General features: G+C 36.5%; 1 protein-coding gene across 1 annotated transcript in view; it reads right to left on the bottom strand.

Annotated features, from left to right (window-relative positions):
* The window catches only part of cntn3a.1 (contactin 3a, tandem duplicate 1), an 88,211-nt gene that overhangs the window by 8,650 nt on the left and 51,742 nt on the right, over window positions 1–27,819 (bottom strand). Inside the window, 7 exon segments of the mRNA XM_051880840.1 lie at window positions 429–578; window positions 2,447–2,605; window positions 3,228–3,345; window positions 3,473–3,648; window positions 5,960–6,087; window positions 17,386–17,536; window positions 21,319–21,448. Of these exon segments, the coding sequence (XP_051736800.1) occupies window positions 429–578; window positions 2,447–2,605; window positions 3,228–3,345; window positions 3,473–3,648; window positions 5,960–6,087; window positions 17,386–17,536; window positions 21,319–21,448 (1,012 nt within the window).

Raw genomic sequence — 27,819 nt, 5'->3', positions numbered from 1 at the left:
TGACACCACACACAATGCTGAGAGCGAAATTTAGGTGAATATGTAAATACTGTATGTGTTGTGTGCTTTCCTCTCAATAACAATTCAGCACTCCAGTCAAGTCACGTCACATTTATTTATATAGCACTTTATACAATAGATTGCTTTAAAGCAAGCAGCTTTACAGTATTAAAGAGGAAAAAAAAGAGTGTCCGTTTTGCTTTCAATAAGAATTACAACTTCAATTTTTACTATAAAGCAGCTCTCCAGTGTTTGTTTTCACTCGCGAATGTCTGACCTTGATGGACTGAACAAAAGAAATGGACCATATCAAATTATGTCACACCAGTTCATTCTTTGATTTCACTTGAAGAAAATCGAGGCCTTGAGGTGACATTTAATGTGTGATAAGTGCCTGAGAGTAAACAAATAACTACATATATACGTACATGTGTCCTTGGTCCTGATTTTTCGTGAGGGTTTGCTGGGTTCCCCGGTGCCTATGGAATTAGTGGCCAGCACTCTGAACTCATATTCAACCCATGGACTCAATTCAACCACACGAGCTGTCAGCTGTTGCCCTCCCAGAGACTCTGGCACTGCAAAAAGATGAGGTAATATTAAGATATTTCAAGAAATCTGAAACTAATGAAAGGGTTAGTTCACCCAAAAATGAAAATTATGTCATTAATTACTCACCCTCGTGTCGTTCCACACCCATAAGACCTTCGTTCATCTCAACTTCAGAACACAAATTAAGATATTTTTCATAAAATCCGATGGCTTAGCGAGGCCTGCATTGCCAGCAAGACAATTAACACTTTCAATGCCCAGAAAGGTACTAAAGACGTATTTAAAACAGTTCATGTGACTACAGTGGTTCAACCTTAATGTTATGAAGCGACGAGAATACTTTTTGTGCACCAAAAGTAAAGCTTCGAAGCTTTGTACCTTTCTAGGCATTGAAAGTGTTAATTATCTTGCTGGCAATGCAGGCCTCACTGAGCTATCGGATTTTATGAAAAATATCTTAATTTGTGTTAGGAAGATGAACGAAGATCTTACGGGTATAGAACAACATGAGGGTGAGTAATTAATGACAGATTTTTTTTCATTTTCATTTTTGGGTGAACTAACCCTTGAATCACTTGGAGACTGAGTGAGCAATATGAAATGCAATCAATTATATGCTTTGTTTTTACATCCTGTGTACTCTTGTAAAAAAGAACTGCACTTAATTGTATTGAACGTGAACTTGTAGCGTACTTTGAATATTAAACGTATATATATATTTAAAATCTGTACGTGCAGATAATGGAATATTTTTTAAATAAAAGACCACTTAGGTGTATTTAAAAGAGTTCATTTTTATGAGTTTATTAACACAGGGAACTTTGTAATAATATCAAAGTAAACTTTTTACTTTAAAGTACTTTTTAAATCTTTTTTTAATAATCTTTTGTCATGCTTTAAAGAAGTACACTTATAACATTGCAACTTCATCATTATAAATGTGTAATTACAAATATATTTAAATACATGACATGCTGTGTACTTGTTTCAATAGAATTAAATTTTAGTTTGCTATAAATGTCAGTACATTTGGCAGTATACTTTAACCACATTTTAAAGACATAATGTACTTATATGTACTTAAATCCTACTTAAGTGCGTCAAAAAAAAAGCACTCTAAAGTTCAGTTAACTGCAATACATAATATAAATTTAATTATACTACAGGGCTGTTGAATGCTCGAATCTGATTGGTTGACCAGCGTTCTAAGGTGTGCAATTATTTTCAGGGAAACGCACGGCTAAAGTAGTTCTAGCAGGTCTTGACCGCATTGCAGTTCCATTTCACTTCGACAACATTTCAAAAGGTCCTTACAGCTTACAACCGCAAAAGCAATAAAACCCACAACGACACCGACCAAGCAAATAAATATAGTAAACAATAGGATGAAAACGACAAATTATTGTCATGGTTTTTGCCACAAAATACGTTATATTGTGTCCTGAAAGTGCATACTCTCTCACGCTCTCTCTTTCTTTCAAACGTACACATGTACTGTATAGTACGGACACACACTCGCACAGAAACGTTTGGTCAGCACTGCTCTGATGAATTAATCAGTAAAATAATTTAGCAACTTAAGATACATGACTCACCAGCAATGTAATAATTGTCCGGTTATTGAGATAAACTTATAGTTTCACTATTAGTAGAGACAGTGCTGCCATTAGACGCTTTGCGTCATGACCGCATTACCACCTCGGGTGTGCATTATTTTCTAAGGATTCAACGGCCCATCGTCAATTATTCCTTACATAATGTATTTTCATTTAATTGCAATTAGCATGCAATTGAATTATGCCAAACTAATCAAACATAAGTGGTGACTATACAACACTCACAGATCATTATGATAAACTATGCATTTTAATCCAAAATAACAACTCCTGCACACCTGTTTTGGCTGCCTGCCATCCGAGAGAGAAGGGGCTTCGGATCTGAATGTTGTAAGCAAAGACAGGACTGTGGTTATCAGGGCCTGGACTCCAGGACACAAAGGATGTTGTCTCTGTCACTTCATCAACTTTGATGTCCAGCGGTGGGTCAGGGGGACCTGTGAGGAAATGATTTTGAAACTTAAAACAGTAATTGCTGAGCCAATTTGTGTGAACATGATGGTTATTGTAGTTCTTCTGCAATCCAGAAAGGTTTGTTTGAGCTGCGCCCTCTACTGTACAGGCATGGATTTGCATTTCCTTCAGCTTTATTTATTTAACTTTTGGTATGAAAGGGCCTTTACATTTGCCAAAAACTTGTTGTTTTTATTGTTTTAAAAAACAAACAAGCAAGCCCAGCCCAGGTGAGGAATAGTAATGCAAAAGTAATGTAACACTTTACTTTCCATACAAAGTAACTAACACAATTAGTTAATATTTTAGGGAGTAACACAATATTGTAACGCATTACTTCCCCAACACTGCTTAAAACTAACCATACTTCCAAATCTGCCCCTAACCTCACCCTTAACCTCAATAGCAGCAAGTGTTCTGCATTGTAAATACACTGTACCTAACATTTTTTTTTATGTAAGTACGTAGAAGTTCAAGACATCTAATATAAAGTTGGACCAACTTTTTATTTTTATTCTTGGTGGGTTTTAACCTAGTGAGTTTTATACTTTTAAGTTGAATTCTAGTAGGGTTTTGCGTATGAAATTTTGTTTGGAAAAACTTTACCTCGTACCACAACATCTGTTGCTATAGATGCACTGTCCACTTTAGTCTGTACAGCACATGTGTACCTTCCTGCATGCCTTAGCTGAATGTTACGAATCATAACGTCCCCAGCAGATGTCTGTGAGCAAACACACAAGACAAATTTTGTGGTCTTGTTAGATTCTGTTTTTTTAGTGCCTTTAAAAATTTCACAAACACGAATATCCGAAAGTAAAATTATATCATGCTAAAAGAATGACACGTACCCCACCAACTTTTTCAAAATACCCCCCATGGCTTCCAAAATTGATCAACTGCTCGTTGAAAAACCATGTGAATCTCACGTCCAGGGAGGGGTCACGAGACACCTGGCATGGAATAACAACACTCTCTCCGACTGTAACATCCAGCTGGATGGCTTTAGAAGTGATGATGGTTGGCTCTGAAATAACAATGAGATGGACAGCAGCTAATACATTTATAATTGTACATTATCAGTAGCTTGGCAGATAAAACAGCAGTTGTCGTATTTAAGTATATTATGACCTGGTTCTTAAAAAAGAGCTTGTAGCTCAACACGTGTTAACCATTATTCGACCTGGTTCTTTTGAACTGAGGCAGGCAATGCATTGATCAGCACACTTCTGCCACCACTAGATGTCACTATGCTGTTAGATTTTCATCTTCTGAAAGAAACGACACCTCATATAATCAACAATTTTTAATGTCCCCCTAAAATAACTCAAATAAGCCCAACCTTTCAAAATATAACTTTATTTTAAAGAGTAAATCTATCTATCTATCTATCTATCTATCTATCTATCTATCTATCTATCTATCTATCTATCTTCACCACTGTAATTGTTTTGAAGTCACCGTAATGGTGATTAGTGTTCCATTAACCTGGAATATACTGTAATTTTACTCTAAAATATCTATCTATCTATCTATCTATCTATCTATCTATCTATCTATCTATCTATCTATCTACCTTCAGCACTGTAATTGTTTTGAAGTCACCGTAATGGTGATTTGTGTTCCATTAACCTGGAATATACTGTAATTTTACTCTAAAATTGTCTATCTATCTATCTATCTATCTATCTATCTATCTATCTATCTATCTTCACCACTGTAATTGTTTTGAAGTCACCGTAATGGTGATTAGTGTTCCATTAACCTGGAATATACTGTAATTGTACTCTAGAATATCTATCTATCTATCTATCTTGACCACTGTAATTGTTTTGAAGTCACCGTAATGGTGATTTGTGTTCCATTAACCTGGAATATACTGTAATTTTACTCTAAAATTGTCTATCTATCTATCTATCTATCTACCTTTTTCTTAATTGTTTCAAAACAACACATCAAGACACACAACAAAATATTAGTTATATCATCACACCTGTTTGATATTCCTCTGATGAAGTTGATTTAAGGGATGTCAAAGAAAAGGGTCAAGATGACAAAAACGACAATATTGCATATTAATAAAACAGCCGGTTCAGCTTTAATTTACGGGATGAATCATTACTGATTAGTAATCTCTGGATTCCCCTGTACTGAATTATTCATGCTTTATCACACACTATGCTGTGAACCTCTTGCATAGATGTCTTTTTAATACGGCAAACACGTGAATTTTGCTGGAGCAATTTTACTTAAACTGTTTGCAAATTAACATGTCAAATGAACATGTATTCAGGATTCAAGCTTTCATGTGAAAATGAGAACAAGAGAATAGACCAGATAGTTTCTATAGAAACCAATTTCAAAAACAAGAGGGACCACCAAACCGCCGTTCTACTAGAATGCTGGTATTGTTCACATCGTCTTGTCACATGGGTGAAGAATGGAGAAAGTTGCAAAAAAGGCTGTTTTAGATGGATCTAAGCCCTAATGAAACACAGCACAGTTATTCCCACACATATCATGCATCTCTAATGCTCGCTGAATAAATCAATTCCCCATTAGCCACGAGCACAGTTCATCTAGAGAGCGTGGAGATAAGGAGCTTGTGCTTTACTCTCAAAGTGCTCTCAAGACTGTAGTAAATCATTATTTCATCACCTTGGAATTAAAAGGTTCTATCTCACATTTTTTGTCAAAATTGAGTTATTCACATATTCTTATTCTGTGACAACTTATTTACATTATGTGATGTTTTTTTTTTCTTTTTTCTTTTTTAAGTTATGTACATTTTGGGAGGTTCTATTTACAAAGTCAAATGTAATGCAAAAACTTTGAAGCTCAATATCTCAAAACTACTCAGAATTCAAAAAGAACCTTATAATTCCAAGGTGGATATTTTATGTCATACAAAATATTATGTAGTTCAATATTTTATTATATACACTACCGGTAAGAATTTTGGGGTTGGTAAGATTTTTTAAAAATGTTTTTGAGTCTCTTACGCTCACAAAGGATACATTTATTTGATCAAAAATACAGTAAGAAACAGTATTATTGTGAAATATTATTACAATTTAAAAGAACTGTTTTCTATTTTAATATATTTTAAAATGTAATTTATCCCTGTGATGGCAAAGCTGAATTTTCAGTGTCACATGATCCTTCAAAAATCATTCTAATATGCTGATTTGATGATCAAGAAACATTTATTATTAACGATGTTGAAAACAGTCATGCTGCTTCTTTTTTTTCTTTTTTTTTGGGGGGGGGATAGAATTGTTTATAACAATGTAAAAATCAATTCAATGTATCCTTACTACTTAAATGTCCCAGCATACCTTTCACCACTAGTGTGCCTGCACTGCTTGCCACTCCAAACTGGTTTCTCGCCACACAAGTGTAAAGACCTGCGTCTAGTTTGGTGATGTTGGATATCCGGAGACTGCCATTATCCAGCACGGAGACTCTAGACAACAAAAGTAACATGATGAAACACCATTCATACCTACTGTATACAAACCAGTTATTATATTACACTGAAGATCAATGAACTTTAGTCTGGACACAGAGATCAATAGAACTTAAATAATAAGACATAATTAAACAATTTTACAGAACATTATCTAATTTCACATGTTAGATAATATTATTTATAATTTGTATTATAAATTTACATTATATTATAAAATAATCTGCAGCTAAAACCTGTGTTTTAACTGTATATTTTACTATTGTATCTCAGATAATTGGGCATTTGGTTTTTTACAATCATGTGAAATTAAACATGTAAAAGCCAAACAGCTAAAACAGCTCAGATATATTCACTTCCAAGCTCTTCCTCAAATGATTCTTCAGTAGTTTCTTCTGCTACTTTCACTACCAATGCTTTCCACATCCCATAATAACATCATTCTGGTGATTCTGTCACTATTTAATCACCTTCATGTAATTCCAAACCCATATTATACTTTCTTTATTCTGTGAAACACAAAAGGTAAACTGCTCAACAGTCAAGCTCTTAAAAAAAAATGAGCAAAAAAAGCACCATAAAAGAATGATAAAATTGAAAAACAGACTGATGATACTCTCTATATTTTGCCTTGCAAAATACCAATTAAAAGGGTTAGTTCACCCAAAAATGAAAATTCTGTCATTAATTACTCACCCTCATGTTGTTACAAACCCGTGAGACCTTCGTTCATCTTCAGAACACAAATTATGCAGTGGTTCAACCTTAATTTTATGAAGCGACGAGAATATTTTTTGTGCACAAGAAAACAAAACAAAAATATGGCAACAATTCAACAATATCTTCTCTTCTGTGTCATTCTCCTGTCATTTGTTTTTGCACACAAAAAGTATTCTCGTCGCTTCATAAAATTAAGGTTGAACCACTGTAGTCAATGACTTTAGTAGCTTTCTGGACCTTAAAGTGTTGATTATATTGCTGTCTATGGAGAAGTCAGATACCTCTCGGATTTCATCAAAAATATCTTCATTTGTGTTCCGAAGATGAACGAAGGTCTTACGGGTGTGAAATGACATGAGGATGAGTAATTAATGACAGAATTTTCATTTTTGGGTGAACTAACCCATTAAGCTTAATAAAATCTACATTACATGTTCTGCTACAAGTGCAGAAGAAAAGTGACAATTACGCTTTATTTATAGTAGTGCAGGGGCCAAAGCAATGAAAACTAGAGAAGAGACAGAGCATGAGATGTGCTTCATTTACACCGTGACCTTTCATTATGCAGTGGTCTTCTTCACAGCGCTGCTGAAGGGGGAGAAAAATCTGCTCCCACCACTATGGCAAACAGACCTTTTTTTATGAACATGCCAATCTTTGCAAGTGTTTAGTAAGTGCAATTTTTAGAAATGGAAGAATGTTGACATGAGAGCTTTCAGCAGGCATATCATCTCATGTCTCGTATTATCTTCAATGTTTTTACTCTAGCTGAGGCCACAATTGCTCTTCCATCAAGCAAATGATAATGTGGTACTTTTTTTTTTTTTTTTTTTTTTTTAATAAAAGAAGCAGTAATAGGTCGCATTTAGACTGCAGGTCTTGATGCCCAATTCCGATTTGTTGACTATATCCAATTTTTTTTAATGACCAGCTTACATCTTCTTTTAAAGTCCCCCTGTAGTCAATAATGTTATCCCTTAAAGCTCATCTTTGATCACCAAAATGACATATTTAAACTTTTTTCCTGTGAAAAAAAAAAAAAAATCTTCATTCCTTAAAATAGCTTGAATGTAACTCTACACCCTTGCCTCATTTAATATACTCTGAACCATGATTATGCGAATTAACCCCACCTCCACTCAGAATAGCTGATCTACTCAGTCAACTTTACTGTAGTAAACGGTGCACGATGGCAAGTGGAAATACTGGTTTAATTCAGTCATATATGTTTGAACCAGAATCTGATTCAGAAGAAGAAGAAGAAGTGGAAGAGTGAATTATACAGGCTCGTCGATGTATCAGATTGGTAATGCGTTTTATGTATCACTCTTTACAGCGTCGGACACATAACGGTAATTGATATGATTAGCCTTTTGCTTGACTACGTTATAGAACATATATATTGCTAAATGTACATGATATTTCATATCAACAGAAAAAATTAGCTGGATAACCTTGCTTCTCTTAAGACTCCCCTGCTTTGCAGCATAGTTAATGATAAGCTAAAGCCTGCCGACACATTGACGTGATTGGTTACAAGGTAGTTTGTGACGTAAGGAACACCAGCGATTTCAATCTCATACTCTGCAATGGTGTTGACTTGACTTATGAATTTATAAATTTGCACATGGTTTGTCTTAAAGCATATTAAAAAACACAAATAAACATAAGCAACATTAAAAACTTGATTTTCACCACAGGGGGACTTTAAAATGGACCCATATCTGATATCTGCATTTGTACTAACACTTGGTGAAACAATGCAAGATAGACATACTGACCTGGAAAAGCTTAGGCTGAAAAGGATGTAAAAACGGCATGATTTGCAATGGAAGCAGATAAAATGATAATACAAGCTTTTGCTTTTGCTTTAAAGGTCAGCAAAACATTGGTCTCTTAAGGTGGAGAAAAAAGAGGAGAGCCCTTGTTGCAGCCTAGGCGAATGTAGCAATGATCGTGACTGTAATCGCTGTGATTGGTGTCCAGCTGAGTTGACGTTATTCGCCACTGTCACTTTTTCATTGATGTACGACTCGCATTGACAGGGGAATATCCGATCTGTCCTCTTAAATGGCAGATATCAGATTTATATCAGATTTATTTCCACATATGAATGAGGCCTGAAACTGATCGGAGAATCCATGTGCTTTTTTCCTGCTTACACGTTCATGGGTCATATCCAATCTGTGCCACATGGGAGGAAAAAATCGGAATTGGGTCAACCATGTAATGTAAATGTGGCCATATAGAACACATTGCCTAATGTCAATGTGTAAATGAAAGCGGTGTTTTATTATATATCCTAATGAAAATTGGAGTTTCGTGGCTTTTCGTTCATGTCTTTTAGCATACTGTACATGTGCTAGGTTATTTATGAAAGTTAGCAAATTTAAAATTTGCATTCTTTCTCTTTCAGAAAAAAAGAAATACTCATCTTGTATTCATTGGCATATCCATATTTTTGTCTAATCAAATGCTGTCTAGAATGAGAATGTCCTTCTTGTAATAGAGTGCTGCAGGGATGACGTCAAAACCCGGAAGACTAATTCGTCACTGGTTCCCTTGAGATTTTCCTATGGGATTTTATAATGTTTTTTTTTTTTAATGAGTAAAATAAGGTCTGTGGTAAATAACTTGACTATACTTTGACGTTTTGCTCTATAAGGTTAACTGCACACACTCACACCCCAAACTTTCTTATCTAGTTACTTATTAAATAACAGCTTCAAAATTCATGTTTTCAATATGGGTGTGTGTAATTTACATTATAGAGCAAAATGTATTGCCAACTTATGTTTACCACACACTTTATTTTACTCATAGTTTGAAAAACCCCATTATAAAACCAGGTTACACTTTATTTTAAGCTGTCCGTGTAATTAGGGCCCGGGCACCGATGGTGTGAGGACCCTATTGTAATTGCTCAGTCAAATTCTTCTTCTTCTCTGAAATGAATTGCATTTTTGAGGGCCTAAACATGCTGGAAAACTCATGAAACTTTGCACACACATCAGAAGGGGTGAAAATTTACGTCTGATATAGGTTTCAGAATTAGGTGTGTGCAAAATGGCTTAATAGCGCCATCTGCAAAATTTCAATTAAGCGCCCTTCGCGCCACGTTTCAAGTACAAGTATGGAATTCAGTAGACACATGTAACAGCCCAATCCCTATAAATTTTTACCTGGGTGCAAAATCTGTAAACCCAACAGGAAGTGAGATATTTTGAGTTTTCTCTGTAAAATTTTTGCAGTTTTTGCCATTTCCAGATGTTGTACTTTAACGAACTCCTCCAAGAGATTTAATCAGATCAACATCATATTTAATCTGTCTAATCTAAAGGCTTTTGTGACGTTAAATTGCGAAGATCTAGACTTTTCACTGGAGGGTGTGTCCGTGGCAGCCTGGCAATGTTTTATGTTTCGCCATGAAACAGGAAGTTGTTGTAACTCAGGCATACAATGTCCGATCTGCCACAAACTTCACATGTTTTATTAGAGTCCTGGCCTAAAGACATCTACATGCTAGTATTCAGTTAATCATAGTGCCCCCTGTGGGTAATAGGAAATGTCATGTTTTACACTGTGATTAACTCCTTATAGAGATTAAACCAGTTCAACATCATATTTGGTCAGTCTAATCTTCAGTTAGTTATAGCGCCACCTGCTGGCAACAGGAAATGGCATGCTTTGCACTGTAATTCACTCCCAGAAACACATTTCAATATGCCATGAAGTACCAAACATGTTAGAAACACGTTAAATCATGCAACACTTGGCTAAGTGCTAAAGTATGCGATTAACACCACGAAACAGGAAGTTGTTGTAACTCAGGCATACAATATCACGTTTGATAATAGTCTTAGCCTGAAGACATCTACATGGCAATATTCAGTTACAGTCAAAGCGCCACCTGTTGGCAGCAGGAAGTGTGGCCTTCGAAATGACTTTGCCATATTTCTCCTGTATTTACTTGCTTACATGCGTGTCAACCACTGTTCACTGTTTTCCTAAGGCCACTGGGTGGTGGTGGCCTCGGGGTGCAAGGGCCCTTTCATCGCTGCTTGCAGCTTTAATTATTAGAGTATAAATACTGAGTAATAATAATTAACTACATGTACTTACTATAGGGTTAGGATGAGGGTTTGGTTTAAGGTTAATTGCATGTAATTATGCATAATTTATAGTTATTACTAGAGTACATGTGTAACAATGACACTGTAAAATAAAGTGTTAAAAAACCCCATAGGAAAATCTCAAGGGAAGCAGCGGAAAATTAGTCTTCCCTGCAGCACTCTATACCACTAAATATTCCTTGCACAATAAGTAGCAAATCTTGGAACAAGGCTGTGATGTAAAATAAAGGCTATCTATTTCTATTAAAGGGACAATCCCTTTGATATATGATGGCTAAAATTCAATGGAAATACTTTTGAAACTTTTTGCGTGAAGTCACAGCCTTACACCTGGAAAGCCAAACAAGGCTTTTCTCCATTGCCCGCCAGTTATTTTTTACCTGGATTGTACTAAGTACTTATGTACTAAGACAGTGATATTAAAAGAGTAAATTCAGCATACACCTTATTAATTATACATACTATGTACAGGTAAGCAGATTAACCCTGAATTTAAATCCAACACGCAGTTTCTTGCAGTGTTTTTCCATAGAAAACCATTATAAAGATGGTTCATATTCTGGGCTCATCTACTCGCCTGTATATAGTATGAATCATCAATAAGGTGTATACTGAATTTGACCTTTTAATATCACTGTTTTAGTAGGCTACATTAAGGCACTTTAAGTGTTTTTCACATTAAGCGTTTTAGAGTGTCCCGCTGTTTTTAGTGACTGAAATACTGCAGCAGGTGCTTTTTATGGATCACAAGTGCCCAAAACTTGCATTTTGTTCACATATTTTTATTTTTTTTTATTTTGACAGGTGATCTAAATATTCATGCCTTGAAACAGATAAAAAATTGATAGGCCTGTGCTGCAGATCTCTGTGGAGGTTTCGCCCTCCAGGTCACGTGACTGAAAACTATGAATATGTTTTATCTATATTAGTAAACGCAATAGCTAACATGAAATTGTCACGGTTCCTACCGTGTAAAGAAGACGAGGAATGCAGGATACAAATAACCTAAAGTTTACTAGAGAATGACTGGTAGCAAACAGCATGACCACATACAATGACCGACACAGGATGAACAGAACGGGGAGTACAAATACACAGAGTGATGAGGGAGCTAAACAGGTACAGGTGGAGGAAGTTAAACTAAACAGGGACTAACGAGAACAGGTGCAGACAATACAGGACATCATGGTGACATTACACCCTCCCTCGGAAAGGCGCGTCCTCGCGCCGTAACAAAGAAAGTCTATGAAGAGGAGAGAGTGCGGAGGCTTCGGTGGAGGGCGTGGAGCTGGTGACGGACAGGAGCCTGGAGGAGTTGGCCATGGGCACCATGGTGGAGTTGACGGGGGGAGGAGCCAGGGTGAAGCCCTGACTGCAGTGGCGGACGGAACCCTGGGACCGATCAGCGGAGGCGGAACCATGGTGAATGGAGGCGCCGGCAGAATGTAGTGGCTGACGGACCTAGGCGACATTGCAGGCCTGGAAGCCTGGCGCTGAGCTGCTGGCTCCCGGGACCGAGGCGATGACGGGGACTCAGATCACCGGGGTGACGATGGGGCGAGCGAGCACGACGGGGAGGTCGGAGGAAGGGAGGAGCCCGATGACGCTTTAGGGGTGCAGGGTTCCGGTGCAGCTGGAGTCACGGAAGTCCGTAGCGGAAGCTGGGCGTCAACCGCCAGAGGCCAACCTGGAGTGGCGAGTGAGCCCAGCGGAGCATCCGGACAGACGGCCACGGAGGCGTTGAGGGAGCGGTGAGCCGAGGCGATGGTGACAGGCTGACGGGTCGAGATGGAGACGTGGGCCTGGAGGCCTGAAGTTGAGGCGGGGACACGGCATCAAGCCGAGCTGGTGGAGGTGAAGGCTGAGGCGAGGAAGATGAGTCGCACGGAGTAAGTGGCTGGGACAGAGCCAAGGAGCTTGACGACACCGGTGGTACCAACGGATCCAGGGGGCTGGTCATGACCAGCGATGGAGACGGGACCAGGAAGACAGGCAGGGTTACAGGCTGAAGGTGATGTCTTTACGGGACCGGAGCATCCAGGTAACCGGACGGGACCGGCGAAGATGAGGAGGATTCGAGGGTGGGGACTTGGGTGGGAATTGGATCCACGGACCAGAGATCGATCAGGTCTAGATCTGCTCCTGGCTCTGCGGTGGATTGACCAGCCTGCGTCAACTCCGGGGCTTCGATGTTCTCTGGCTCCGGTTTTGGAATGACCTCGGTAGACGCCTCGGGCTCGCTAGCTGTGAGGGAGAGGCTGCCATTCTGGAGCATCCAGGCCAGGTAGCCCAGATACAGCCTGATTTCTGGGAGCATGAGAAGCCGCAGCGCTGGTGAGTCCATGATACTTATATCTTGTATCAGAGAGGTCGGTTATTCTGTCACGGTTCCTACCATGTAAAGAAGAAGAGGAATGCAGGATACAAATAACCTAAAGTTTACTAGAGAATGACTGGTAGCAAACAGCATCACCACATACAATAACCGACACAGGATGAACAGAACGGGGAGTACAAATACACAGAGTGATGAGGGAGCTAAACAGGCACAGGTGGAGGAAGTTAAACTAAACAGGGACTAACGAGAACAGGTGCAGACAATACAGGACATCATGGTGACAGAAATAACAACAAACAATACCTTTACTTGTTAATGTATTATGAACAAACATTAATTAACAATATTTCAAATTAACATTAACCAAGATTTAAAAACGCCGTAAAAATGGTTGTTGTCATTATACCTTTGCATTGACTAATAACAAATTGAACATTGTAACGTTACCAGCAATTTCACCACAGCGCATTTTTAAAATCTGTAAAAGCTACAGGATCTTGATGAAAAGTGGAAAAAAATTATAATTATGCATGAATAAATTTGTGCAACTGTTACTTATTTATGCACAAATGTGAAAAGCTGGAAACTGTAAAAGGCTACAATCATATTTGCATAGTACAGTCAGCATATTTCTAACAACTACTACATTATAAAAGCCAAATTGTGCATAAAAGACTGAAAGCAACATTTTCCCTTCCCGCATGATCATTATAGAAGAAGCCTGAAAAGCTGTTCTTCAGCTCTCTTCTTCTCTCTCTCGCAAACACTCTCCCAGTAGTGCAGCTGTGTTTAATGAGAGACCCTGTCCCTCTCCTACCCAGAGCTCTAGATCGTGGGTGGATGTTAGCACAAGGCTGATGGACAGTGATGGCTACTAATGATTTTCTTACAGAGGCTCCAGACTCAAGAGTTCACTGGTACTCTCTCCACGAAGACAGTGCCATACTGCTTTATTCCTCAATGGATTCATCTAAAGTGTATGCTAATGAGAATTCTGTGATGCTCTTCCTTACATTTAAACTTGAGTCCTTGATCTGGAGGCACTAACAGTGTCTGAGAGGAGGTTCGAAGCTGTTTTCAGGTTATAACCCAGTCATTTACATGCACATTCTTAACCCGATTATATGCTTAATAAGCCGAAAATGAATGTGGGCATGTAAATGCGTTAACCCATTTTCCTTTCTTTTGCCTGGCATGTAAACACACAAAAAGCATCATCTAGTAGATTTACGTGCAGCCAGCCATTTGGGGTCGGTAAGATTTTGCAATATTTTTGAAAGTCTCTTATGCTATTAAATATTATTACAAATTAAAATAACTGTTTTCTATGTTCACATATTTTAAAATGTCATTTATTCCTGTGATCCAAGCTGAATTTTCAGCATCATTACATGATCCTTCAGAAATCATTCTATCCTGATTTGATGCCCTGATTATTATCAATGTTGAAAACAATTGCTTAACATTTTTATGGAAACAGTGATACATTTGTTTTTCAGGATACATTAATTAGTAGAAAGTTCAAAAGAACAGTTTATTTGAAACTTTTTTTCCCAGGTTGGTCTGGACCACTCTTAGCTATACCTTATCACTGCTGACAGTCTATACAAATATAATTCTGAAGTTGTAATACACCCAGTGTTCAATTAGGATAAAGCCAGAGACAGAAGCGCTCAGCTCTTGTCATATATTACAACTATTCAGTGTTTTCAACCACATCAGGTTTATTTTAGGTTTCAGACATTAAAATACACATTCGAATGAAGTACTAGGCTATATAAAAAAGACATTTATAGTTTGTTAAAATCAAATTCCATACATTGATGTCTATGGAAGCTGCAATATTAACCCTTTCAAATATATAATTTGACGAAGTGTTTTATTCATATCAGATACACATTGTGTATGAAACAAAGTTCACTCTGTTCTTCTCCCAGTTCACCAGCCACATACTTTTATGTATTTCGGGGAAAATTTCATAAATCCGACAGCTCTGAATTGTGGTGCAAACCCATCGCGCAACAAAACACATTCATTTCCACATATTTTACAATCGGAATATATCATAAAATTCATGATAAAGTTAGCAAGTTTGTAAATATTTTGAATAAAAAAAGAAAAACGCTATAAACACGATACCTACATACAGTATCTGTCAGCTTCATGACGCATCTCCAAGGAATTAACACATTCTAAAATAATGTTCTAAAATAACGGTTGCCTTAAACTCATGCTGGGGCTCAGCTAGAATATAGAGCCCTCAGAATATAGATAAATTACAATATAGATGTAGTTTGCAATTTGCATTATTATTTTTATAAGATCCCATGAGTCCTGATAAACGCAATTTCTACTTCTGAAGTGCTTCTTTCATAAAGACCACCACTTTCTCACATAACACAGTGAAGCAGCCCCTGTATAGAGTGGATTCTCGAGCCATCGATATCAACCAATTCAGCAGCACCGTTATGGACAGCACCTGGTAACGGCACACTTAAGAAGATATACCTTAAGCAACCTCCTAAGGTATAGTTCGGGGAACACGCCTAGAAAAGGTATATCTTCAGTTAAGGTATACCTTTAGAGTCTTCGTAGCACGTTAAGAGACAACGTTATCGGGAAATCCAGCCCTGACTATTTCTAAGAATATTTCAAATAAAATAACAATGCAGATTTTACAAGGATATTTTGGTAAAACTTTATTTTAGTGTCATTTTCACATGTGTTAAATGTAGTTATTATAATACAAACTATAAATTATGCATAATTACATGCAACTAACCCTAAACCTAACCAAAACCTAATCTAACCCTATAGTAAGCAGTGCTGGGGTAACGCATTACAAGTATCTTGAGTTACGTAATCAGATTACTTTTTTCAAGTACAGTAACTAGTAAAGTAACACATTACTTTTAAATTTACAACAAAGCATCTTAGTTACTTTTTCAAATAAGTAACACAACTTACTTTGTTTAAATCGGGAGTAAGTGCAGAGGAATTGTGTGTGCTTGACATGACTGGTTCTAGACTAAATGTGAGCATTCATTTACTCATTTACCTCTTCTCCTGCATCCTATTCTTCTGTATTCCAGAATGGCAGCACAGCTGAAAGGCTTGTTTATTTGAACTGTGCCCACTACCTTACAGGCGGGAATTTGGATTTCCTTCAGCCCGAGGCTTATTCATTTCACTTTTGTTGTGAAAGGGCCTTAACATTTGCCAAAAAGAAAAACAAACAAAACAGCCTAGCTCAGATGAGAAAAAGTAACACAAAAGTAAAGTAACACATTACTTTCCATAAAAAGTAACTAAGTATCACAATTAGTTACTTTTTTATGGAGTAACACAATATTGTAATGCATTACTTTTAAAAGTAACTTTCCCCAACACTGATAGTAAGTACATGTAGTTATTACTCAGTACTTATACAATGTATTATTACATTGTAACAAAGGCACCTTAAAATAAGGTGATATTTTAATTTAAACAATGTTATGCACAATTATAAGGCAATTTCATGTTCTAGAATTGTGATCTAGGGAGAGATCCCTATTATTTATTGTTATTTTATTGTAAAAGCTCACAACAATTATTCTTTGCTTATACAGACTGCCGCTGACTTACATTATTAACCTAAATGAATGGTTACCATATATTGGTACATTTTGAAGAAAAAAATATTGGAAACAATTATATTAATTGTTTTTGAATGAACTGAATTAATTTTGTGATTGAATAATTTATGCATCAGAGGGTTAGACATTTAAATCAACCATCTAAAACTATTTAGAAATGAAAATGAATGTTGGAAAACAACAGTTGGAAAATCGAATTTTCTACTAAATACAAAGAAATAATGAAACTACAGCTTCAGTGGTTGGTTGATTGTTCAAGCACTTTTGATGCTATTCTGTGACCTGAATTTTTTTTTTCTTCTAGATCAAGTAAATGCAAATGCACTGTTGTGTTGAGACGTTTTGATGTGAATAATCAAGCCTTTGATCAGTAACAACTCTCTGCCTGACCTGAATCATATTGCTCTGTCTGTATCACTTTAATAAACAGGTTCTTGCCAGACAAAGGGAAATGGGTTGGTAAAAATACCTGTGGCTCTCTCGCAAGGCTTCTTTGCCCTTCCTCCAGGAGATCATCCCGCGTGGGGACATGCGAGGCCTGCACTCAATCAAAACATCGCCACCCTGCCGAGCCAATGTCTGTGCCTTTAGCACACTATTGGAGAAATCTGGTGCCACTGCTGATGTGAAGAGAAAAATAAGCATCTTACAAAACTGACAGAAAGAAAGATAGATAGACTGACGCCTAAAAGTGTAAAGTTCATAAAAACACGTAAAATGTAATTACATTACAAAGACAAATATCAAAAAGTGTCAAACATTTTAAAGAAAAGCAGCTCAAGAACAGTGACCAAACAAAACATTTCATGTTTTCTACACAATAGACGGCTTGGAATATACAGACACAATATTTTTTTTCTAATATTATTGTATCATTATTTTAAGAAATAGGTTTTATTATCAAGAGTTTTATTCTTCTAATGAGGCTTTTTTCTTCATTACAAAGGGTAAGTTCACCCAAAAATGAAATTTCTGTCATTAATTACTCACCCGCATGTAGTTACAAACCCTTCATCTTCAGAACACAAATGAAGATCTTTTTAAATCTGAGAGCTTTCTGTCCCTCCATTGACAGCCTACACAATATCACTTTCAAGCCCCAGAAAGCTCTCGTGTCAACATAGCACGCATATGTCACAGTGCTCTTGTGAACGTGCGTTGGAGATTAATATTTTGTAAATGAAGTGGTAAATTATGTTTTTTTTTTGTAAAGTAACATGTAAATGATGAGAGAATTTTCATTTCTGAAAAACTCTGAGATTTTTGTCCTTACACTTCCCCCAAAATAATATCAAATTTTAATTCAGGAATTTAAATATGCTTATCATAGAAGAGGTGCATTTAAGTCACTGGTGTATGAAATACATTTTTAATGTACATTGCCATTTAAAAGTTTGGGGTTGATTTGTTTTTTTTTTTGTTGGTGGTTTTTTTTTTATGTTTTGGAAGTCTCTGTAACACTATTTTAAGGGTAAGCATTTACATGTTACATGTACTTACTATAGTAATAACCGTAAATTATGCATAATTACAAGCAACTAAGCCTAAACCAAACCCTAACCCCAATATTAAGTACATGTTCCCCTGGTTTCACAGACAAGGCTCAAGCTAATCTTAGATTAAAATGCATGTTTGAGCTTTTTTAACTGAAAGTAACTTGTACTGACACATCTTAAAATATGTCAGTGCAATTGTTTTGTCTCAAGATGCACACCAGTAATGTTTTTTTCTAGTGTACATTTCTAAAAAATTACTTAAATATCCTAATTGAACTAAGGCCTAATCCTGGCTTAGGCTAAGCCCTGTCTGTGAAACCGGGCCGTAGTTAATTAAAACTACTTTTTTGTATAATTATACTGTAATAACGCCACATTAAAATAAAGTGTAAATGAAATCTCTTTTGCTTACCAAGGTATCAAAAATACAGTAAAAACTGTAATATTGTGAAATATTATTTACATTTACAATTTAAAATAACTGTGCTTCACCTTGGAATTATAAGGTTCTATCTGAAATTTTTACATACATATTTACATTATGTGATGTTTTTTAAGTTGTATACGTTTTGGGACTTTTTTTTAGAAAACAAAAAGTTTCTATCTACAAACGAGTATGGCATGCAAAATATTTGAAGCTCAATATCTCAAAACTGCTCAGAATGCTGATAGAACCTTATAATTCCAAGGTGGTGTATTTTCTATTTGAATCTATTTTAAAATGTGATTTATTCCTGTAATGGTAAAGCTGAATTTTCAGCATCATTACTCCATTCTTCAGATCCTTCAGATAATCGGATTTGATGCTCAAGAAACATTTATTATTATCAATTTTGAAAACAGTTGTGCTGCTTACTTTTTTTTTTTTTTTTGGAAACTGATATATTTTTTTCAGGATTCTTTGATGAACAGAAAGTTCAAATGAACACCATTTATAAGAAATCGAGTTGTTTTGTAACAGCATTACAAAACTTTATATTTGTAAAAGTCTTTACTGTCGCTTTTGATCAATTTAATCCATCCTTGCTGACTAAAAGTAGTAATTTACTTAAAAAAAAAAAAGGAAAAAAAACGTACTGATCCCAAACTTTTGAACGCTAATGTATTTTTGAGTTAATAAACAGGACAAAACATTTAGTTTTATGTCACTGACCCGTTTCTTCCACACAGCCTGTCTGCATCTCTGTTTGCTTCCCTCTTAGCTAAATTTGATCGTCGTTTCACTTTCCAGAGGCGGGCGAGAAGGATGTTTTTAATGCGATATACTCACTTAAGAGCACACTCAAGAGCTCACACTATCCCCCACACACCACTAAGTCAAACCGAGTCAAGCCAGCCAGCACAAATCTAACGGCTCTAAAGTGTGAAGACCTCACATCTCCCCCAGGCAGCAATTTCAGCATACTAGACTTTCCTGCCTGTTTGGCATCCATCTGCACTCAGTGCTGACAGCATCAAAGCACCCATTGTGCTGACAAATGACAGGACTAGGGAACAGAGCACTTCTCTCATCTGCCGCATGATAAAATGGCCTCGAATGTCAACTCCTTTAATCTTCACCGCAGAGATGGGTTTGATCATTGATCCTGTCTAAAGCTATTCTGCTCCTCATAATAGCGGGTCAACTGTTTTTAAATGCAGCGTAAAAGGGCGTAGTAAGACTAATGGGTGGTGGCGTTCACTGACAATGTGGTTGGAATGAGGAAACAAAACCCAAGTGCTGCTACACAGCACTGCTGCTCCAAACCAAAACAAACTTCACATCATACACACAATTGGAAACATATTGTATAACAGCATATGACCCACTGCATATTGGCTACATATTTCAGAGCATAAGAAGAGTTGAGGGGCTACATCCTTCATTGGGAAAACGTGCTTGTTGCGACATCTCTATTGTTGTACATATTGCGGCAGTTCAGAAATGAAATGTCCAGTGAGTGGCGCTGAAAGTTTAATGCTCTATCAGGTTTAAAATGCTCTACCACCTACACTAAACCCTATACATACCTGATAGTGTTAAAAAAAAAAAAAAAAAAAAAACATGAGATAAAAACTAAAAGAGATTAAAAAAAAAACTGAGATTTAAAAAACCATGCCATTTTAGCGGCTTCTACACTGTAAGAAAGAATGGTTGGTTTAACTTAAAAAAGTAAGTTACCTGGTTGCCTTAAAATTTTGAGTTCATTGAAATTAAAAAGTTGAGTTAATACAATGAAGGTGACTGATTTAATCAACAGAAACTCAAAATATGATGTTATCTGAACCACATTAATTATCTAAGTTGATTTGACAAAAGAAAAAAAAGTTGTGATAACAAATCATGAAAATCACATGAAAACATTTTTTACAAGTCTTTGAGCTCTTTTATCGTGACTTGTATGTAGGCAGAGGCATGTTTTTCCATTGAGTTTGTGTTGATCTTTAGCAAACGTCTGTTCACTCGGCGGCCATATTTGCAACACCTCCAGGCAGCTATTTCAGGCATCCAAGACCAAGTCCTATCTATTTGAATGGGGGAATCCTTAAATCTCAAAAACTGCTTGGCGAACTCACAATGGAATAACATATTTTAAATCAGCAACAAAATCTGACATGAACTGACATGACATGACATGTTTCTTATGCTCAAATAGCGTTAAAAAAAAGCTTTTTTTTCAGGCTAGATGAGAAAATGCGTATGAGCAGTCCTAAGCGCGAGTCTCGGGTTTCTATGGGAACCGGAGCTTCTAATGGCAGCTGCAGTGACACAATGACTTTATCAATCAGCGATTGGCTCTTTTACTTAGAAGGCGGGACGTATTCCACCATTTTGTATGTTGCCATTTCTCCCATTCATAACTAATAGGAGTGAACCATCTTTCTATTCTTTGTCTTTAGTTACTATGAATTTAGTGATCCCTTACCAATGGCTCTGAGTTCAGCGTTGGCAAACACCCGGCCATGACGGTTCTCAGCGATACACTGGTACATCCCAGTATCTGACAGGGTCAGACTGCTGATGGATAGTGCCCCGTTTACCACCTGGATTCTGTCCTGAAAACATAACAACAACAATCCCACAATACAACTTAAAACAAAAAGTTTAATGAAAATATTTCTTTTCAATTGTATTGGTATAAATTAAACAATCAGAGAAGTAACTTGAGTTACATATTGAAAAACTAACCTCAGTATTATTTTACATGTACACATATTCTACATAGAAATTCATTCTGAGAAATCACTGATATAGAGTATGTAATCTGCCGTTTTCCTCTTTTTTTGGTCCTTGTACACAATGTTCACATATTTAAACATTTAAAATGTGCAACTTGTCCATGAAACAACACAAAATCATAACCAAACAGTTTTGACAGTTTTGATCAACTGTCTCACAAAGCTTTCTCCTTCTGCTCTGTGGGTTTAAGTTTTTAGTGTACTCAAGCAGTATGTCATTGACAGAATTAGGGTTGTCCGCAATGAGAACACAAGCCGATAGGTCTCACCTGCCATCACAGACCATGGCCTTTCCCATCAGTCCCTTGCTGAATTACTGCTAGTGACCAAATAAAAGACAAAAAGTCACTCCTGAGTCATGGAATGTGAGGAAAATGAGACACTTTCTATGAATATGGTGTAAAATACCCTTTTCCATTTTATTCAAAAAATAGTCAGTGAAAAGATGCTTAACCTTTATAAACTTGCAACAACTTGCAGCAGTCACATTACATTTTATCTGAAATATTTTATTTTATATCCTTAAATATGGATCATTTATATCTTTGTATATCTGTGTGTGTGTGTGTGTGTATTTACACACTGTATATATTTTTTAATTATTGACCACAAGGCAGCGTCATTATTTCAACTAGGGGATACACATATTTCATGTGTTTAAAGGTTGTAACTTTTTTATTTATTTATTTAACAAAATATAAGTCAATATATCATCAATCCTTCTTCCAAAACATGTTTTTGTCTAATCCTGATTCACTATGGTAAGCCTATTATATGTTTATATTTCAGACCGGATGGAATGGTTTTCATGGTAAACTGTGTACATACGTCACTTGCCTGTGAGTGTCTCACAAAAAGAGAATGTGACAGAGCTCGTAATAAAACAAGAATCAACACTGGATTGGCTTTTTGGAGATGGCGAGAACTGAGGGATTTTAAATGTTGTAAAAGCGACATGGACATGGCGTTTTTATTGCTCAACAGGTGAGTGAGGTATTTTAGTGGCTTAATTTAGGCTTTTACTGGCATGTAAACATTGATCAGCGAACATCCTCTTCCGGAAGCTCAAACGTGCTTCATAACCAATGAGGTTCATTCTTGTGTGTTACGCAGCATGTTTGACCTTCCGGAAGAGGTTTGATCTTGTGCATTATTCATGTTAAGTTGAGCTTCTGCTTATGTTTGCTACTCAATGTTTACATGCGAGTAAAAGCCTAAATTAAATCTGTTCATCATACCAAGCGATCGATTCTCTTCAGAAAATTTGGACTAAACCACTCAATTCATATGGATTACTTTTCCGATCTCTTTATTAAGTTTTTGAAGCTTCAAAGTGGTAGTTACAAACACAGTCTATGGAAAGAAATCTGACAGCATTCTGTCATCAAACATATCTTAATTTGTGTTCCGAAGATGAACGAAGGTCTTACGGGTGTGGAACGACATGAGGGTAAGTAATTAACGACAGAATTTTCATTTTGGGGTGAACTAACCCTTTAAACTAGTTACAGCTTATGTTAGGTACATTTCATGTATGATACTGTTTTTAATATGTCAAAACAACAAATGCTTTTGTTGTAATGTTGTAATGCTTGTAATTCTTAAAAAAAGAAGTAATGGGACACCACCAAAGTGTACCATATTCATGGAAAGTGCCTACTATAAAATAATTGACCGATGTGAAGGGAGCAGAACGGAGGATGAATTTAATCCACAGTAGCTATGGATTGCTGCTGATGGGCAGTCTATATATATTTTTTATCCTGGCCAAACACTTACTCGTAAAGCCCCTGTTATGCTGCCATTGTGCTCACTTGAGTGTGAAAAATTTGAATGGTGCATTCAGGTTGAATGAACTGAGATTTAAAGAGCTCAGATATCTGCACTCACGCTCGGGCACTTCAGAGTCTGATGGCATTAGCTTTATGCCACTTGAATTTCATTGTTCCAGTTCAGCTAGGAAAATGGTGTAACTCTCCGCCCATGTGGTCCGCTCCGACATGAAGCATCACAATCTAACTGATATCATAAACAAAATGCTTCATACGTGTGGTGTTGACTGGGGTAAACTGAGAAGATCAGTACAGCCTCCAGCAGCAAAGACAAATGGTGGCATAAATCAGCTTTATGGGGGTAATTAATTAGGGGTGACATTCCACTGAAATCAGCACTTTCCCCCTCGACGGGAGAGCGGCATTTGAGTGGGCTGTGCTGCACCAGACTGATTAAGTTGCCCACCTGAATAGACATCACAAAGATTGCCCCAACATTATGGGTATTGGCTTGGCAGGCGAAATATTGTTGCTGAGGTAAACATTTACTCAAGCAGATGATGATTTGGTGGATTTGGTGTGGTATCAGGGACTATATATATATATATATATATATATATATATATACAGTAGTGGTCAGAATTATTGGCACCCTTGGTAAATATGATCAAAGATGACCGTAAAAATAAATCTGCATTGTTTATCCTTTTGATCTATAATTCATAAAATTAGCGAAAATCTAACCTTTCATTCAAGGAAAAGAATTGAAAGTGGGGGGAAACTCACATGATAAAATAATTGTTTTTCTCCAAAACACGCTGGCCACAATTATTGGCACCCTTTTATTCAATACTTTTTGCAACCTCCTTTTGCCAAGATAACAGCTCTGAGTCTTCACCTATAATGTCTGATGAGTTTGGAGAACACCTGACAAAAGATCAGAGACCATTTCTTCATGCAGAATCTCTACAGATCCTTCAGATTCCCAGCTCCATGTTGGTGCTTCTTCTCTTCAGTTCACTCCACTCATTTTCTTTAGGGTTCAGGTCAGGGGACTGGGATGGTCATGGCAGAAGCTTCATTTTGTGCTCAGTGACACATTTTTGTGTTGGTTTTGGATCATTGTCTTGATGGAAGATCCAACCACAGCCCATTATTGGATTTCTAACAGAAATGGTCAGGTTTTGATTTTTTATCTGTTGGTATTTGATAGAATCCATGATACCATGTATCTGAACAAGATGTCCAGGACCTCCAGCAGAAAAATAGGCCCACAATATTAAAAATCCAGTGTTATATTTAACCGTGGGCATGGGGTACTTTTTATCCATGTGTGCACCAAACCCATCTGGTGGGTTTGCTGCCAAAAAGCTCCTTTTTTAGTTTCATCTGACCATAGAAGCTGGTCCCATTTGAAGTTTCAGTCGTGTCTGACAACTGAATATGCTGGAGATTGTTTCTGGATGAGAGCAGAGGATTTTTCTTGAAACCCTCCCGAACAACTTGTGGGGATGTAGGTGCTGTTTGATAATTTTTTTAGGCATTCTGAGACTCAAGACTCAACTAATCTCTGCAATTCTCCAGCTGTGATCCTTGGAGAGTCTTTGGCCACTCAAACTTTCCTCCTCACCGCGCATTAGGACGATTTAGACACACGTCCTCTTCCAGGCAGATTTGTAACATCTTTAGTTGATTGGAACTTCTTAATTATTGCCCTGATAGTGGAAATGGGGATTTTCAATGCTTTAGCTATTTTCTTACAGCCGCTTTCTATTCTGTGAAGCTCAACAATCTTTTGCTGCACATCAGAACTATATTCTTTGGTTTTTCTCATTGTGTTGAATGATTAAGGGGATTTGGCCTTTGTGTTTCCTAATGTTTATACTCCTGTGGAACAGGAAGTCATGGCTGGACAATTTAATGTTCCTGATCACCCTGGTGTGCTAAGAAAATGTATATATGAATGGGAATATACTTCAGAGATATTTTACTCATAAAAAATTCTAGGGGTGCCAATAATTGTGAACAACATGTTTTGAAGAAAAACATTTATTTCATAATGTGATTTTCCCCCACTTTCAATTCTTTTCCTTCAATGAAAGGTTAGATTTTTTCTAATTTTATGAATTAAAGATCAAAAGGATAAACAATGCAGATTTATTTTTACAGTCATCTTTGATCATATTTACCAAGGGTGGCAATAATTCTGACCACCACTGTATATATATATATGAAGAGTTTGGTTCCAAAACACTATAACTCCATTTTGATTAATTTGAGTAAAAAGGTGTTTTCTTTACCAAGAAAGTGGAAAGATGAAAACCACTCTTTTCTGATTCAAACTTTCACATAGCATCTTTTGGTTATAAAAACATTAAAAATTCAAATCTACATTTTGATTTTAAAAGGTTTATTATAAAAACGGATTATTTTTTTCCCCAAAATGCAATAAATCCATGACACGTTTTTTCTTCTTCCAAAAAGCAATTCAACCATCAATATAAAACTTATTTTTCATATTGAAAATACACAACAAAGTAAGTTGATTCACATATATGACAGCCTCCGTCAATGTACCGAGTACATTGGTATTAAAAACGGCTTTTAAAAACTGTCCATGATTCAGTTTTGGGGACCGTGACAGAAGTTTGATGCTGTCGTGGAACAAGCAACAGCCAGCATTTTTCTTCCTCCCGACTCGAGTGTCAATACTGATTTTGGCGGAAACTCATTTTTTTTTTTAAAAAAATGGTGTTTATCGCGTTTTGGAACCAAACTCTTCATATATATATATATATATATATACATACATGTATATAAATGAGTCTTGTACCCAACCAACAAAAATATGTTCTAATAACATTTTGCTAATGTTCCCATTAAGTTATGAAAACATTATTTCTGAGTGTTCTATGAACGTTCTTATAAATGTTTTTTTTTTTCTTGCGTATGAAAACATTAAGGAAACATTGCATTCTATCATTCTTAAAAGATTATGGGAACGTTACTTTTGAATGTTCTCTGAATATAACTTTGAGAGAACCTTTCCAGAACGTTAGCCAAAGAGCTGGATGATGAGCTCTTTATATATGAAATTATATATTAAATTAACTAATTTAATAATTGATGATCTTTACAACGGAACTGAATCTGACTTCAGCTGACTTCAGCTGAACAATGACACTATTTTCTCTTTTAGAGCTGCTATACAGCCAAAATGAACTTTCAAAATGAAATTTTCCTGTTATGAAGTGAAGCAAAGTATGGTGTCCCATACCCATCCAAGTGCACACACAGAGCAGTGAGTATTGAACACACGCACACACACCGGGAGCAGTGGGCAGCAATTTTTTTGCTGCGGCGCCCAGGGAGTGATTGGGAGTTAGGTGCCCTGCTCAAGGGCACCTGAGTTGTGGGTTACAAGAGTGGAAGAGAGTGCTGTTCATTCACTCCCTTCAGGTTGCAAGTCTGACTCTCTAACCATTAGGCCAACTGCTCCATTATCACTGTAAAGCTGCTTCGAAACATGTATTGTATAAAATACATAACTAAAATCACATAGACTATACAGCAGTTCCAGTGCACTAATTTTACTCAATAAGTGGGGTTACAACATCGCTGATATTTTGAATGATAGCACTGGAATTTTACTATTTATATCTTCTTCTTTTTTTTTTTTTTTTTTTTTTGGACAAATACTTTCACTTCTGTGGTTCCAAAACCTGCCTATATTGTGTCTGAAATGTCTCTTCAGCCTGCGGCCTCATGCCTACTGGCAAATCACTGCTGTGCTGAAGTTCAGTACAACCAATGTGCCTTCAAGGCAAGTTATTTTACTTGATGGCCATCTTGGTAACGCCTAGGGCTATTTTCTATGTAGACAGTAAACAAACACACTGAAGAAAAAAAATAAATAAATAACTCACTCATGTTGTTCCAAACCTGTATGCGTTTCTTTCTTCTGTTGAACACAAAAGATAATTTAATATTTCAAAAGATATTTTGAAGAATGTTGTCAATCAGATTTTTATAGTATTTTATCCCTACTATGGAAGTCAGTGGCTACCGTCAACTGTTTGGTTAACAACATTCTTCAAAATATCTTCTTTTGTGTTCAACAGAACTCATACAAGTTTGGAACAACATGAAGGCAAGTAATTGATGTCAGAATTTTCATTTTTAGGTGAACTATTCCACAAAATATTAAAAATTCCACAAAACAACAAACAAAAAATAAATAAAAATTAATAAAAATAAATAAATAAATTGAGGTTGGTAAAGATTAAACAAAAATCACACTATCTGGTATAAAGCAACAAACTAAATAAATACTAAATGCAGCTAATTAAACTTAAAATATGGCCTAATTTATAAGTAAATTGAAAACAGAAAGATAAACTGTATTATTCAACTAAA

Source organism: Ctenopharyngodon idella, chromosome 22 (genome assembly GCF_019924925.1).
Source record: "Ctenopharyngodon idella isolate HZGC_01 chromosome 22, HZGC01, whole genome shotgun sequence".
In the NCBI taxonomy this organism is placed as follows: Eukaryota; Metazoa; Chordata; class Actinopteri; order Cypriniformes; family Xenocyprididae; genus Ctenopharyngodon; species Ctenopharyngodon idella.
The sequence above is the reverse complement of the archived record's forward strand: the minus strand, read 5'-3'. Positions and strand labels throughout refer to the sequence as shown.